Genomic DNA, 15,416 nt, shown 5'->3' on the forward strand with positions numbered 1-15,416 from the left:
GATAAAATTTTAAACCTACAGGAAATGGATAATTTTCTAGGGAAACACAGTTTACCAAAATCGACCCCATTTGAGCTTAACAGGTCAATTTCCATAAAAGCAATAAAGTTATTAAGGAACTACCCCCTAAAAAAGCATCAGGCCCAGATGGTTTCACAGGGGAATTCTACCAAACTGTTAGAAACCAGTTAATCCCAATGCCACATAAATTGTTACAAAGAACAGAAAATGAAGAGAAACTTCCACATTATTTTTCTAAAGCAATTATAACATTGATAACACAAAAAGGAAAGCATAGACCATTTTCAATCATAAATATCAATGCAAAAATCCTAAATAAAATATTAGCAAACAAATCCAGAACTAAATTAAGAAAATAAGATAGCATAACTGTGTAAGTAAGTTTCCTTCTTGGAATGCGAGGATGGTTTGTTATAGGTAATGTATTAATATAATACAACATATTAATAGATCTGAGGAGAAAGTCATATGATCATTTCCATAGATATTTTAAAAGCCTTTAACAAAGTTCAGCACCCATTATGATAAAATCATTCAAAAATAGAAATCAACTCATGCCTTCTTAACATAATCAAATTTGTATACTTCAATCTGAAAGTTATTATCAACTTAATAGGACAACCTTGAAAGCATTTCCACTAACGTGAGGAACAAAGCAAGGTGCCCACTGTCTCCATTCCTTTTCAACATTGTACAATACTTAGAGGTATTAGACCAATGCAGTTAGACTAGGCAAAGCAATTATAGATGCAAGAATGGGTAAAGAGGATGTAAAAATGTCTCTGTTAATAGATGATATGATAGTATATCTGGAAATCCCCCAGAGAACCAATAACAAATTCAAACAATAAAATAACTTAATAACATAGCAGAATATAAAGTCAACATACAGAAATCAGTAGTTTTCATATACACAAACAACCAGATAGAAGAGAAAACCCCATTTAAGGTAACAACAAAAAAGATGATAAAGTATTTCAGGATAAATTTAGCAAGGGGTGTGCAAACTTATATGAGGAAAAGTTTAAAACACTCCTGAAAGACTCAAAGGTAGACTTACACAACTGGAAAGGCATTCCTTATTTGTGGATAGGATTAATTAACATCATACAGATGTCAGTTCCCCTTCTTAGGTCTCTATTTTTAATTTATAAATATAATGTGATCCCCCAAAATATACCTATAAGCTGTTATCTGGAGCTGGACAAGTTGATAGTAGAGTTCATATGGAAAAGAAAACATGCAAGAATAGCCAGGAAAACCCTGAAAAAGAAGAGCTATGAGAGGGGACTAGCCCTACCAGCCTACAAGGAGTTTAATGCATTTGCCAGCAAACACTTTATGAAGCTTTTCTAATTTAAACAATATGATGCTGACACATGAATAGATAGACTAACAGAGTAAAAGAAGAAAAATTAAAAACCCAGATTTAGATCCATGTACATATGGAAATTTAGTAGATGATAAAAGTGGCAAGCTTTGTTTTTGACATTTAAGTTCTTCATCCATCTGAAGTTGATTTTCTTTTTCTGTTTCTTTTTAGCATTCTTACAAACATCTTTATTACATGTTTTCTTTAATGCTTCTCTACATGCATTACAGAGGGGTCATCACATCCATTCACTTACATTACACTGTTCTCAATGTAGCAATCAAGTAGCACTCTTCCAAACATCTTTATTACATGTGTTCCTTGAAATTGATTTTCACATACAGTGTGAGATAGGTAGGGATCCAGTTTCATCTTTTTCCTTATAGGCAACGCTTTTTTCCCCACTGATCTGGTATGCCACCTCCGTCATATCCTAAAATCCTATATATGTGTGGGGCAAGTTCAGGACTCTCTGTTCTACTCCGTCGGTCACTTTCTCTATACCTGTTCCAGTGCAGTACTGTCTTAATAACTATATTTTCTCATTAATTCCTGATATCTAGTAGGGCAGATGCACCTCCTGGCTGTCTGTAGCTGTGCAGAGGCTATTTTTGTCAAGGGACAGAAAGAACAGGACTTCAGAGGCCAGGAAGAAGACAAAGTTAATGGTGGGTAATGGTGGCGAGTGGTGGCAGAAGCATTAGACTTCCCACAGGCCAGCTTGCCTCCCCTGTTTCCTCTTTTGTCCCCAACCCCACTGTGCAGCATGGAGGGGCAAAAGCTAGGCCTGGATTTGTGGGAGCAGTCTTGCGCCACCCCGTACTTTGAAGCTGGAAGACACATATCAGGACTCTGGCCCCCCTACCCCATCTACTCCCATCCAGTTTGGAGACCACCAGGAATCCTCAGGGATACTCAGCTCAATGTGTCTAAATAGTCACCAGTCAGGGGTGGGGCACAGGGAAGATCTTGTGAAGCACAGTTTGACTTCTTTTCACCCCGACTTTCCTAGCCTGGTGATCTACTTACATCAACTTGGTCATGCAGACCTAGAGGGTGGGGTGCTATGGGAATAAGGACTTCCCTTCCCTTGCTACCTACACTCCGGGTGATTTGTGGCTCAGCAAATATTTGCAGAGGGTTCATGATGCGACGGGTGGAGTCCAACACCAAGGTCTCTCTGGATCCAGTCCCCTCTCTGGGCCCAGGATTCATGGTCCCTGTGCTATGAGGAAAGAGAGGGTGCCTTGGGGTGAGAATCAACAGGGTCAGGGATGTGGGGATTGTGTGAAAAGAGAGAGAGCAGGAGTGAGGGAGCAATTGAAGTAAAGAGCGAGGGAGATATGTCAAGAGGCTGGGGGTTTCTTTTTCTTTCCTTTCTTTTTTTTAACTTATTATTTTGTTATTGAAGTATAGTTGACTTACAATATTATATTAGTTTCAGGTGTGGAACATAGTGATTCACAATTTTTATTGATTATACTCCATTTACAGTTATTATAAAATATTGGCTATATTCTCTGTGCTGTACAGTATATTCTTGTAGCTTATGGGGTTTTGTTTTGAGGGGCCAATTTCATTGAGGTATAACAAGTTTGGAAAAGGGGACATATCATAAGTGTACAGCTCATTGAATTTTCACAAAGTGAACACACTCCTGTCTTCTGCACCCAGATCAAGAAACACAACACAAACCAGATAGATCCCTAGCACAGTTAGAAGCTGGTGGTCTTTGGGAGGCTTGAGGGGGTGGTGGGGGGAGGTTGATGGGCTTAGATTTGTTTGTGATGTTGAAGGAGGTGAAGCGTCCCCAGCCCACTGTGGCTGAAGAGAAGTCTGGGTCCAAGGCCAGAGGCTGTTGTACAGGAAGATTCAATAGCAGATATCAGGTCACCGGGGAAGGCAGCCAAGTTCATGGCTTCATGTTCTTCTTGCCAGTGCTCAGATAAACAGAGGTCCCTCCACGGACACTGTGCAAGGTTGGGACTCAGGTATGTGGCTTTGCGGGGGTGGCAGGGAGGCACCTGGGGGTGGTTGGGCAGGGCACTCCTCCACTCGCTTCTCCTCATAGCTTCTGCTCCTGGAAGAGAAGGGCCACAGACGCTAAGGATAGGCAGGGGAGCCAGGGACCCATGAAAGGGAATAGCAAACAGCGAGGAAACAAAGAGGAGTGGGGAGCAGAGAGGAAAGAAGAGAGCAAGAAGAGGGCACAGCAGCGGGGGGAGGGATAGAACACAGAGAAGGAGCAGGGGAAGGAGATCAGGAGAGGAAGTAGGGACCAGCAAACAGGAACAGGGAGCAGAAAGAACAGGGCGGAGCTGTGGCTGCAGGCATACCTGAGGGGCACACTCAAGGCCCGGGCATCCTTACCTGTAGATATTCAATATACCTTCCTGATATACTCCTCCCCGAGCCCCTTCCAAGGCTACACAACTCAGTGCAGGTTCCCAACCCTCAAAGAGCCTAGAGGGGATGGATGCCATATCCTGATGGTCAGTAAAGTGTGGACCAGATGTCATTTGGCTGAGACAGATTGTGATCCCCAGGTGGTCAGTCCCAAAGATCCAGGGCATTATGGGTCAGGGACAGAATTTGCTGTGGTTGGCTGAAATCAGGAGCACAGTATCCTGAGGTTGGGTGTATTTGGTGGAAGAATGCCCCAGGGAGGGACACTTTGTTCCAGGGCTGGGACAGAGCCAGAAGTCTGAGGATGAGGAGTCCATGCAGGGTGGGGACAGGCTGGCTGACCTGAGATAGAAGAAAACTTCTCCCCATGGATGTCACCACCACTGTTCTTGGTGGGTGTGTAGATAGATACAACCACATTGCTCTTTATATTTGGATACTTTCATGACCCAGAGTTTCAGGACCCCTTTCAGAATGTTGATTGTCTGTGAGGGGGGAAAAGAGAGAGGGACACTGGGACTGAGGAGCATTTATGGGGTGAGGGGCTGGGTCTTAGTATCGCATCATTAGATTTTGGATCTCAAAGACCCACCCTATTCCCTCAGTCAGAGCAAGGTAGGGGCTTGTATTTTGGTGGGGAGGTGGGTACAGGGAAGAGGTGAGCAGGGAGCCCTGGTTACTTGAACTCATAATGCCTCATGGTCTCAGTGAGAAGACCCAGGAATTAAGCCACAAGGACTAAGGGTGGGAGAAATGTGTCAGGGGACCCCTTGGGGTTCAAACATTCAAGATTTTCCCTGTCCCCAAGACTCTTGGGAAAAAAAGGGTTTGCAGAGCAGCTACCATCCAGGTTCAACCACCTCAAGGGGCTTTATCCACCCTTCTGGAACCTCACTGTGAGTCCCTGTGTCGGAGGCTTCTCTGAGGTCTACCCAGACTTACCCACGTCTGAGTTACAATAAACAGTATGAGGGCCAGCCCAAGGGTGGTCAGGGACAGAGCCAGGAGCAAAGCAGGGACCAGCAGGAAGTCGGAACTCATGGCAAGGACCTGGAGACACAGTAGGGGTGGGGGGAGTTGAAGCATGACTTTTCCCTGGCCCAGCTCACCCCCAATCAAGAGAAGATTCAGGGAACATTTAATTAACACTACTACTTTCCAGGGGCCTGGGGTCAGGGGAGGCCCCATGGTGTGGTGGCGGGGAAAGGACACTGAGACTGGGCCTCTGGTACCAATGGCCCCACGTCCATTCATCAGAGCTGTAGCTCTCCACAGAGGTTCAGCAGGAGGCCCAAGCTCAGTGGTGGATAAATAGTCAACAACAGGGAGGTGCGGCCTGGGCATTCCTGCCCATTTGAACCCTCTGTTTTACTCTTATAAGAGATCATGTCTTCAGCCTTCTATTGGAGTGGGGATTGGTATTTGGGGTGTGTCTGGGGTTCTCACAGCTTCTCATGCAGACTTTCAACTAATCTCTTTTTTAAACTCCACCTTCACCCCTACATCCAGAGAGAACTTGTGCCCTAATCATTTCCTTTGGTGGGCGCTCTACAGTATAACTGGGGTTGGTCCTCAGATTTCACCACTACTGGCATAGTAAGTGTCCAAGGCTGGAGAGTGAGACGTAGGTGTCAGTATTGATAAAAAGGAAGGGTTGTTCGTATAGAAATCTACCTCTTCATCTGTCATTGGGGGGTGTGGAGAGATGTTTCAACATATAGGGTAATATATTGGGAGCTGTTCCAGCAGGGAGATTTTCCAACTAGAGATATCTAAGGATGGGGAAATGTGTCAATGGGGGGAGTCAATCAAGAGGAGCTATATGGATGGATGGGGTTTTATGAATGGAAAGGTTTTAAAGTGGGCTTATCAATGAGGTAGATATCAGTGGTGGGTATTTCTGAATAGGAAGATTGACAATGAGAGCATTTTGATGGGCATGTCTGAATGGGGAGATATGCCAGTAGAACACATGGGAAGATTTGTCAATAGAGGTTGTCAATGAGAATTATGTCATAGAAAGGTATTTATGAATAGAGAGATTTGTCAACTGAGTGGTCATAGGAGATATGCCAATGGATTAGGTAATGATGAAGAGAGATATTTGTCACTGGGGTCCATGAGTGGGTGATAGATTACTGCTGGGTATTTGTGAATGGGGATATTTGTCAATGGGGGGGTCTTCAATGGAGATATGTCAATGGGATATTTATGAATAAAGAGGGTAGCTCAACAGAGGTATTTGTTAGTGGGGTATTTGTGAAAGAGGTATTTGTACAATGAAGAGAGGGGACTTTTCAAAGGAAACATTTACCAAGGGCTTAGAGATTTGTCACCTGTAGTTTTGGCAACAATAGAGATTTATAAATGTGGTGATATGTCCACAGTGAGGACTTTATAGTGGGGAATGTTATCACTGGGGAAGGGGTTGTCCTCAGAAGTCTTTTTAAATGTTGGTATTTTTAAGTGGGGTGAGTTGCACACTGGGAAGCAGTGTAAAAGTTTCATAGTAATAAGAAAAAACAAATGAGCATATTAAATATTTGTAACATCTGTGGGGGAGATTATCAGGATCACGAGTTAAACTAAAGTTTCCAGGGTGCATTCAATTATTACTACTGATATTATACATCATTTCCAATATTGTAAATTATCATTCCTGACATTTAATGTAATTTTCAATATTGTAAATAATCATTAGTGAGAAGAATGATCACTACTAAAGTTACACATTAAATTACATTTATCTTACTACTACTAACTAATACTTGTAAGTGCTATGTGCCTAACACAGTTCCAGGCACTTTACACATAAAGTTACATTGTCCCTAGGAGTTAGGCATTCGTTTTATACCAACTTTACAGATATGGAAACTGAGGCATAAAGAGGTAATATGATCTCCCCAAGGTCTCAGAGCTAGTATATGGAAGGGGCAGGATTTGACTGCAAATGACCTGGCTCTAGTGTTTAGGCTCTTAACCACTACACTACACTGCCAGTCTAGAAATTAAAATCACTGTTAGTAATCTTACACAGGAAGTTATTGTTATGAGAGTTTCATGTGTTTTGACCCCCCCCCAAATACCCAATGAATGAATGCACCCATTTATCATCCTCCAACCCTAGCACAGACCTCGGAAGGATTCTGGGTAGGGACTGTGAGACCCATTTTTCAGGGAGAAGTACTGAAGGTTGGGTGAGGGTAGGGCCAGCCCCCAGGCTACCCATGGAGCTGGACCCCATGCCACACCCCCTCAGCATTGGTCCCAGGGTGCTCCCACCAGGTCGTCTGACATAGGTTTGTTCCCAGACACTACACAGGGACACTGCCTGCTGAGTGGTAGTTCTTTATTGCATTGTCTTGGAGAAAGAAAGGCGGGAGTGGGAATGGGGGTGAACACTGTGCAGGCTTCAGCTTCTGCTGGGGGCAGGATTCAGGCCACCCGGGGCCGCAAGGACTGCCAGGTGCACAACCCTGGCTCCCGGGGCAGGCAGGCAAGGTGGCGGCTCTGGAAGCCCTTGTCAGAGCCTGTGAGGAGCTGGTCCGTCCACAAGCAATGAGTGTCACTCTGCAGTTTGCAGGGGATGGATGAACAGGGAAACACCTGGAGGAGGGGAGGGAGACACATCTCTGAGGGCTTCTCCTCCTGCCCCTACCTCCCCTCCAGAGGATAACTTTCTGCTCCTCAGATTTTAACTTGGAGCTGCTGGGGAGACCTGGTGTCACCCCACCTGGGTACAGACTCAAGAACACTCCCTCCCATTGTGGGGAACAGTCATTGGGCTTGAGGAGGTGACAGCAATCCAGGGAAATGATCAGCTTCCCGGAATGGTGTTGCGGGAACAGTCAGGCAGGTCTCCTGGGGACCTGTCCCATTGGATAGGGAACAGCTGGCAGTAGCAGGGAACAATCGGTGGGCAGGAAACTTAAGCATAAGGAGACGTGGGGCTCAGAGATAGTCACTGGGGTCAGAGGACATTCAGGGCCATCAGGGAGCAGTCTTGGAACAGAGTGGCCGAGCAGTCACAAGGGGGAGTCAGAGGGACAGGAAGCAGCCAGAAAGTCCAGGAAACAGCGGATTCCCAGGTATCAGACACAGGGCAAAGGAACAAGCAGAATGTCCAGGGGAACAGTCTCAGATTTGAGGGAACAGCAAGAGAGATCAAGGACATCCCTAGGGTTTGGGAAGCAGCCATAGGGACAAGGAATAGTCAGAGGGAACCAAAAACAAGCCGTGGTTTGGGGAAGACCCCAAGGACTGCTCTCCAGGCGGCGGGCAATGTCCAGGGACTCACTGTGCATTCCTTACAGCCAGCAGCATAGGTCTTGGTGAAGCCCCGGCGCTGAGCGGAGCTCAGACTGTTCCAAGGAGCCACGAAACTGCACGTGGTGATGTACAGGTTCCCGTTCAACAGTTGTCCTGCGTGGGTGGGGGCGGGGGGGTCAACAGGCAGATTCTGATTGGCTGGGCCAGGGACAGAGTGGCGCCAGATTGGTGTCCCAGGACCACAGACCCCGCTGGACAAAGCCCCAGCCTTCTGATAGGCTGAAATTGGGGCGGTCCCCATTTCAACTGGGACCATTCCCACAGAGCCTCCCCTCCCTCTTGCAGTTGCCAGGCAGCAGCGGAGGGGTGGCGTGGCACAGGGCGATGGGGCGGGGCCTCACCAGCTATGAGAAACTCCTCACTGCGGTTCTGGGACCTGTGGGAGTATCCGCAGACGCTCTCTGTGGCGGCGGTGTAGATGAACCGGATGTCAGAGGCATCCCCCAAGGCGTTGAACCCTTTGAACATCTGTCAATGGATGAGGGGAAGAATCTTTTACTGACATAATCCTCCCACTCCACATTCTTCCCTGAAGTCGTATAGCACTCTGATATCACAGCTAATTTCCTCGCCAAACCAGTGGCCAAAGGCTTTTATTTTGACAGGGAGGAAGATTTTAGGAACTGCTGGGGGAAGGGGCAGGAGGGATACCTTGGTCATCTTGATCTCGTAACGCTGGTATGAGGTGGTCTGGTTGACTTCTGCAGTCCCCACAAACTTGGCCCTGATGACTGCAGGAGAACAGGGGAAAAAAACGAGTAAAAGGGACTGCATGAGCCAATAAGAATAATCACAATGATAATACTAGCAAAGCACATACTTAAATAGGGATTGCTGAATGCCGGACAGCACCCTAGTGACTTATGCATTTGTTAATTGCTTCATCTGTATGTTGGTGCCTACTGTTAGCCAAGCACTGCTTCAAGCCTTTTTTCACATATTCATCATGTGTTCGTTCACTCAACAAATATTTTGGAGTGCCTGCTCTGTGCCAGGCACTGTTCTTGGTGTCAGGGACATAACAGTGAACAAAACACAGAAATCCGTTACTTGTGGAGCTCACATTCTAGCCAGGAGAAGAGAGACTAAACACAAGCAAAATAATTAAGTCTATAGGAAGTTAGATGGTATTGTGATGGGGAACTTCAGAGCTGGGTGAGGGGATCAGGAGTAGTAGGGGACAGGGGCTCAAGTTTTGAACAGGGTGGTCAGGGAAGGCCACCCTGAGAGGGTGACATTTGGATATCCCCATGTGGATACCTGGGGGGACGGGTATACCAGGCAGAGGAAGTAGACAGTACAAAGGCCCTGAGGTGGGATTGGGCCTTGAGTAATCAAGAAAGTGTGGGGGTGGCAGAGCGGCTAAAGCAGAGTCAGTGTGGGGCTGAGTGGAATTGTTCTAGAGGTAGGCACCATTGTGAACCCCACTGGACTGAGAGGGAAACCGAAGCCCAGAGTGTGTGGGTAGGGCGGATACACTCACCGAGGTCGGAGTTGCAGAAGGCCATCTGTGGGTGGGGTGGGACGCAGGTACAGGCTCGGCTGGGGGCTGTCAGCCACAGCAGCAACAGGATGCCAGAGGCCAGGGGTGCAAAGGGGGCCATGGTGCGTTCTGTGGGGGTGGGGAGGAGGGTTCAGAGGGCCCCCAGCTCAGCCGATCCATGTACCTGGGCAGGCCTCCCACCCCATTCTACCCACACACACACCGGGTTGGGGAGTTTGGGGATTTTAAGGGGCTTGGGGATTTGAGAGCCCAGGGGAGTCTAGGGGGGTAGGGAGTCAGGAGAGTTTAGGAGTTGTGGAGTTTGAGGGATTTAGGGGACTAGGTGAGTGGGGGAGTTATGGGGCTTTAGCGTTTGGGGAATAAGGGGGCTGGGGAGTTTGAGAATTTAAGAGTGTTGAAGAAGTCGGAAAGTGGGGGGCTGAGGAATTTGGGCTTTGGGGAGCTGGAGTTTTCGGGGAGGCTGGGAGTTTGGGGGTTGCGCATATTGAGAGGTGGAAGAGGTGGGGGAGTTGAGGGAAGTTGAGGAATTTGGAGGAGGTTGGGGATTTAAGGAGTTGACGGAGTTTGGGGGCTTAAGGGAGTGGGAGTGTCTGAGGGATTTGGGTTCAGAGGAAGCTTTGAGTTTAGAGATTTGGGAGGCTGGGGGAGTTTAGGGAGCATCAGGGGTTTGGGTTGCTGGGGGACAGGGAGGGAATTTAGAGGAGTTGGCAGCTTGGGAGGCATCTGATGTTAGGGGCTCATGGCTTTCGGGGAGCTGAGGATGGATGTCAAGGGTTCAAAGGAATTTGGAGTGTCGGGATTGGGGGAGCAGTTCCAGGCCCCCACCCTCTTCCCCTGGACCAGCCTAGGCTCCCAGTACCCGCTGGCCAGGCTGAGCAGCCGAGTATCATCAGGCAGGAAAGCTCCAGCCCAGTTCCAGGCCCTGCGGGCCGCCCAAGCCCCTGCCTACCTCTGGTGTAGCCTCTCTGGGCGCTGGGTCTTCGGCGATGGCGGCAGGGCCGGAGCAGCGGAGGATAAATATCCAAGCGAGGGGCGGGGTGGCAGCTGGTAGGAAACCACAGGCCTCCAGGCTTCCTGGATGCATTACTCATCCGCCCACCATCCGTGGAGGCCAAGGGGCGGGCCCTGGGCTGCCGAAAAGGAGATGCACCCTCCTCCTCTCCCTCCCCCTGAGCCTCGCCCTGACCATCCCCCTCCCCCATCTCCACGTCAGGCACCAGTCCCTCCAGGCGGTCTCACGGAGGGCTTACAGGCCGGATTCCACCCAGTGCAATTCCCTAAAGACTCCAAAATCTATCCGATCACCCACATTCCCGAAAATCCCCATGGCTAAAGCCCAAATTAGTTCATTCCTTCAATAAGAATTTCTTGTGCACCTACTGTTTTGGGGGGGGGCGGTGAGCGGCAGAGCAAACAAGTAGAAGCAGTGAAGGGAGATAGGGCAGGTGAATGGAGGAAGGATACAAGGTGGGGAAACTGAGGCACAGAGAGGTTAAGTGATTTATCCAAGGTCACAGTTAATAAGTGGCAGAACTGGGATTGGAATTCAGGAGGCCTGGATGGAGCCAGAGCCTGGGTCTTACCCCTTCTCAAAAAAAAAAAACAAAACACAGGCAAATAGTCCGCATTTATATAGCACCAACTGTGTACCGGGCGGCACTCGGCATAATTTATCTCACTTAAAGCTTACGATAAGCCTCTGAGATGGTTATCGGTATTATTCCCATTTCCCAGATGAGGCATAGAGGAATTGAAGAACTTTCCCAGGACCACAGGGCATGGCTGGGATTTGAACCTAGGCTAACTGGCACCAGGATCTTAACCCAGGCTGGGCACAGTCCTGGCAAGCCGGGAGGTTGCTGGTGAATGAATGAGCATTGGGGTGGGGGAGTTGAATGGTGGTGAAAGAGGCCAGTGAGTCAGTAGAAAACTGATCCCCTCCCATCCTGCCCTGCCCCTTCCCCACCAACCCTCCCACGCCCCTGGTGGGGGTCAGCCGTGAGGCAATCTCTGTCCACCAGCTTCCAGATGCTGCCTGAATCTTCCCTGGGGTCCTGGGAAAGGGCTCTGAGGGCCGATTAACATCCTTGGTTAGGTCAGGGAGGACAGGCCAATAATAATAATGATGACGGTAGTGATGATAGGAGCCACTTATGGAGCGCTTACTGTGTACTGTGCCCTGAAGCCTTTGTGTAGTTCTCTCATCCAATCCCCATTACCCCCTTGCTAATTAAGCTTGATTAACTCAGAGTGGTTAGCACAACCATCACCACCAACACTACCACCACAACAGAAACTACCGCCAGCACTATGAAGTGCTTACTATTACTATGCATCAAACACAGCTCTAAAATCTTTGGAAGTACTTTATCTGTCAGTCAATCCCGATTACCTCCTTGTTAATTAATATTGGCTAACCTAGGGATATTAAACCAATAATAATAATAGTACCCAACACCTTTTGAGGATGGAGGCTTCCTGTGTGCCAGATACTGTGCTAAGCATTTTGCCCAAAATAACTAATGTGTTCCTCACAACATCTGTGAGTTAGAGACTGTTCATGTTCTCATTATACCAATGAGGAAAATGAGATACACAAAGGGGTCAAGTGATCTGCCCAGGAAGGAGAGTGAAGAAGTGACTCTTTTGGGGGGGCGGGCAGGACCAGGTAAGGGGGAAGAGAAGTAAACCAGGAATCTGGAGAAGCTGATTGTGAAAGTGGGGAATGAGAGTGAATGAGACGGGGGCTAAGTTGGTGGTGGGTGCAAAGGGGAAGTCCTGCTGCAGCATCATGACTTTGAAACCTGAGTCAGCACAGAGTTTTGCCCACTGTCTACATGTGAGGGGTTATGTGGACCCGGGTTATTGTGCAGGTTTTGAAACTGGTGGGGTTTCATGGATGGGTGTCCGGCTGTATGGCCACCTGGCGAGCTGGATGGGTTTGGGGGGCGTGGGGTCCAGCTGGGTGTGCACAGCAGACACCTGGCAGTCCCCACACACACCAAGTGCTTGGGCCTGATTGTACCCTTTATACAGATCAGGAAACTGAGGCCCAGAGAGGGTTAAGTGACCTGCCTGGGGTTGAACATGGCCTTAGGAAGAGGAGAGGCCAAGATTCAAACCTCGGGTTGGCCAGGGGATCCCAGTATTCAGAGCTCACTGCATGCACACATGTGTGGGCACACGCATACACATATACACAGTGTTGTGTTCAGGCTCAGGTCCAGAGAAAACAAGGAAGGTTTGTGAAAAGAGCCTAAAAACCTTGGGGCGGGGGGCGGTGTGCATGTGTGCTTGCACACAGTTTCCTGCTGTGTCTCTGCCTCTGAGGGTTGCGTGTGTGCCTTTAGGTGGTGTGTGCCCCTCTGTGGTGTGTGTGTGTGTGTGTGTGTGTGTGTACTTGAGTGTACCTGAGCCCAGTATGGTTTTTTTGTTAGTGTTTTTTTTTTAATTGTATTATTTATTTATTATTTTTCGCTGCATTGGGTCTTCGCTGCTGCGCGCGGGCTTTCTCTAGTTGCAGAGAGCGGGGGCTACACTTCGTTGCGGTGCATGGGGCTTCTCATTGTGGTAGCTTCTCTTGTTGCGGAGCATGGGCTCTAGGCGCACGGGCTTCAGTAGTTGTGGACGCAGGCTCAGTAGTTGTGGCACACGGGCTCAGTAGTTGTGGCACGTGGGCTCAGTAGTTGTGGCACACGGGCTCAGTAGTTGTGGCACGTGGGCTCAGTAGTTGTGGCACACGGGACTTAGTTGCTCCGCGGCAATGTGGGATCTTCCCGGAACAGGGCTTGAACCCGTGTCCCCTGCATTGGCAGGCGGATGACTAACCACTGCGGCACCGGGGAAGTCCCAAACCCAGTATGTTTTGTGCTGCTTCTGGAGTTGTGCCTGCCCATGTAAAACAGGTCTGGGTTGCGAATGGAATTGAGGATGTGCTGTCACCTCTGTGAGCTGTGTGTGTGCCTGTGTTACGTCACCTGCCATTTCAGCCTGGTTTCCCTGGAATGCTAATCAGAGCATCCCGGTAACAACTCAGTGCCTCTCAGCGCCCCATCCTGACGCCAGTCATTTGGGAAATGAGGAGGGTGGGGGGGCGTGCAGAGGGAGGGTGAGGCCTGAAGGCCAATTGGTCACCCTGACCCTGCGGGCTTCCTGTGCCTGTCGGGAACTGGGAACCGCCCCCGCCCCCAGCAGCCCCTCTGGGGATGCCATCCTCTACCCTGTCACCCCTGTCCGCACAGAGGAGGGAGGGTGAAGCCCTGCATGTTCATCCGTGTATGGTGGCGCTGGGGTCGGCCAACTAGGCCCCCTCTACTCCACCCAGGGTTGGGGGAGACGAGGTATCCCCATGCCTGAATGTGAGTGTGCATGTACACACCCCGGGGTGTTGTCCATGTAATTAGGAGGCTGTGGGTGTCTCTGGTCGTGTGCACGCCTCTCCATCTGTATATATGGCAAGGCACGTTTTTTGTGTGTGCGTCCCTACGTACACTTTGCGTGTGCCCAGGAGTATGAGTCTCTGTGTTGTGGGTCTCGGTGGTTTTGTGAATACCTAGAAGTGTGAATACCTGGAAGTGTGTATACCTGTCCATGTGCTGTGGGTCCTTCTGTTTGTTGTGTGTATGCCTAGGAGCATTGCATGTGTATCTGTCAGTGCTGAATATGTGCCCATTTCTGTTGTGTGTGCCTGTCAGAGTTGTGTGTGCCTCTGCATTCTGTGGTTATGCCTCTGAGGGTTGTTCGTCTCTGTGTTGCATGGATAACCTTCGTGTTGTGTGTCCCTCTGTTACGTGGATTTGGGTGAGAGGAGGAGGGCTGTGTGTATGTCTCTGCCCAAAAGTGTTGATTGCGCGTCTACGAGTGTTGAGTGTGTGCTGCTGGGCTGGATGGCTGGCTGTGAGGGTCTCCGTGCAGCCACACAGCAAGGCATGCTCCGGAACCGGTGTCGGTGGTGGATCTTTCCATCGCGTGGGTCTCAGCATGTGTGGGAAGCTCTGGGTTTGGCTGTGTAGATCTGAGTTCTGAGGGTTTGTGTGTCTCTGGGTTGTGTATGTGTGTGGAGGAGACACACACAAGGCCTGGCTGAGGGGTCCAGTTGCTACATGCTCGCCACTACACCCCCACGCACGCACATGCACACTCACTTCTCTGTCATCCATTCACTGTAAAAACAAACTTTCCCTTTTCTGGAAAAGTCCCCCACCCCTATCCCACGCCTCTTCCCAGGAAAGCAGAGGCGGGAAGTCTGGGACTTGTGGGTGGTGGAGGGAGGGATAGGCAGGCAGGGCTCTGGGTTCAATTCTGGGCTCCGGGGTATTGTGTGACCCCCAGCTGGTGGCTGGCTGTCTCTGACCCACCTCTTCTGGGAAAATCGCTCTCAGTGTGGCTCCCACTGGATGGGCTCCCCTCAGCACCACCCCCAGCCATGGCTGTCAGCCCTCCTGCCCTGACCATGCTCTCCCTTTCCACCCTACCAGCTCAGCAGCACAACGTACCCTGTGGTTGTGAAGATGGGGCACGCACACTCTGGGATGGGTAAGGTAAGTCCCCGGGTGGGCTTTGTATGTGCGTGCTTGTAAATGATGCATGTTCCTGGCATCGTGCGGATATAAGTACAGGCATACCTCGTTTTATAGCACTTCGCTTTATTGCGCTTCACAGATACTACATTTTTTTTTTTTTTTTTTTTTTGCTGTACGCGGGCCTCTCACTGTTGTGGCCTCTCCCGGTGCGGAGCACAGGCTCTGGATGCGCAGGCCCAGCGGCCATGGCTCACGGGCCCAG

General features: G+C 49.3%; 3 protein-coding genes across 4 annotated transcripts in view; 1 reads left to right on the plus strand and 2 right to left on the minus strand.

Annotated features, from left to right (window-relative positions):
- ZNF157 (zinc finger protein 157) overlaps positions 1-15,416 on the minus strand; it is a 505,987-nt gene that overhangs the window by 288,343 nt on the left and 202,228 nt on the right. The gene's annotated exons all lie outside the window — the stretch shown is intronic.
- SYN1 (synapsin I) overlaps positions 1-15,416 on the plus strand; it is a 43,799-nt gene that overhangs the window by 22,203 nt on the left and 6,180 nt on the right. For both annotated transcript variants that reach the window (XM_060002435.1, XM_060002436.1), the window contains exon 6: positions 15,110-15,172. In XM_060002435.1, coding sequence (XP_059858418.1) covers positions 15,110-15,172 — 63 coding nt within the window. The remainder of the gene's footprint in view (positions 1-15,109; positions 15,173-15,416) is intronic.
- TIMP1 (TIMP metallopeptidase inhibitor 1) lies at positions 7,135-10,723 on the minus strand. The gene is made up of 6 exons (XM_060002956.1): positions 10,582-10,723; positions 9,612-9,740; positions 8,780-8,859; positions 8,470-8,596; positions 8,097-8,221; positions 7,135-7,405 (listed from the first exon to the last, which is right to left on the minus strand). Exons 1-6 carry the CDS (start codon positions 10,721-10,723, stop codon positions 7,235-7,237), a joined length of 774 nt encoding a protein of 257 aa, XP_059858939.1. The 3' UTR covers positions 7,135-7,234.

Source organism: Delphinus delphis, chromosome X (assembly GCF_949987515.2).
Source record: "Delphinus delphis chromosome X, mDelDel1.2, whole genome shotgun sequence".
Taxonomy (NCBI): Eukaryota; Metazoa; Chordata; class Mammalia; order Artiodactyla; family Delphinidae; genus Delphinus; species Delphinus delphis.

Coding starts and splice junctions, on each gene's coding strand:
- TIMP1 (XM_060002956.1), bottom strand. CDS start 10,723: ATGAGTAATGCATCCAGGAAGCCTGGAGGCCTGTGGTTTCCTACCAGC. Junction 8,597..8,779: donor ACGAGATCAAGATGACCAAG/GTATCCCTCCTG, acceptor ATCCATTGACAG/ATGTTCAAAGGGTTCAACGC. Junction 8,222..8,469: donor TGAGGAGTTTCTCATAGCTG/GTGAGGCCCCGC, acceptor CCACCCACGCAG/GACAACTGTTGAACGGGAAC.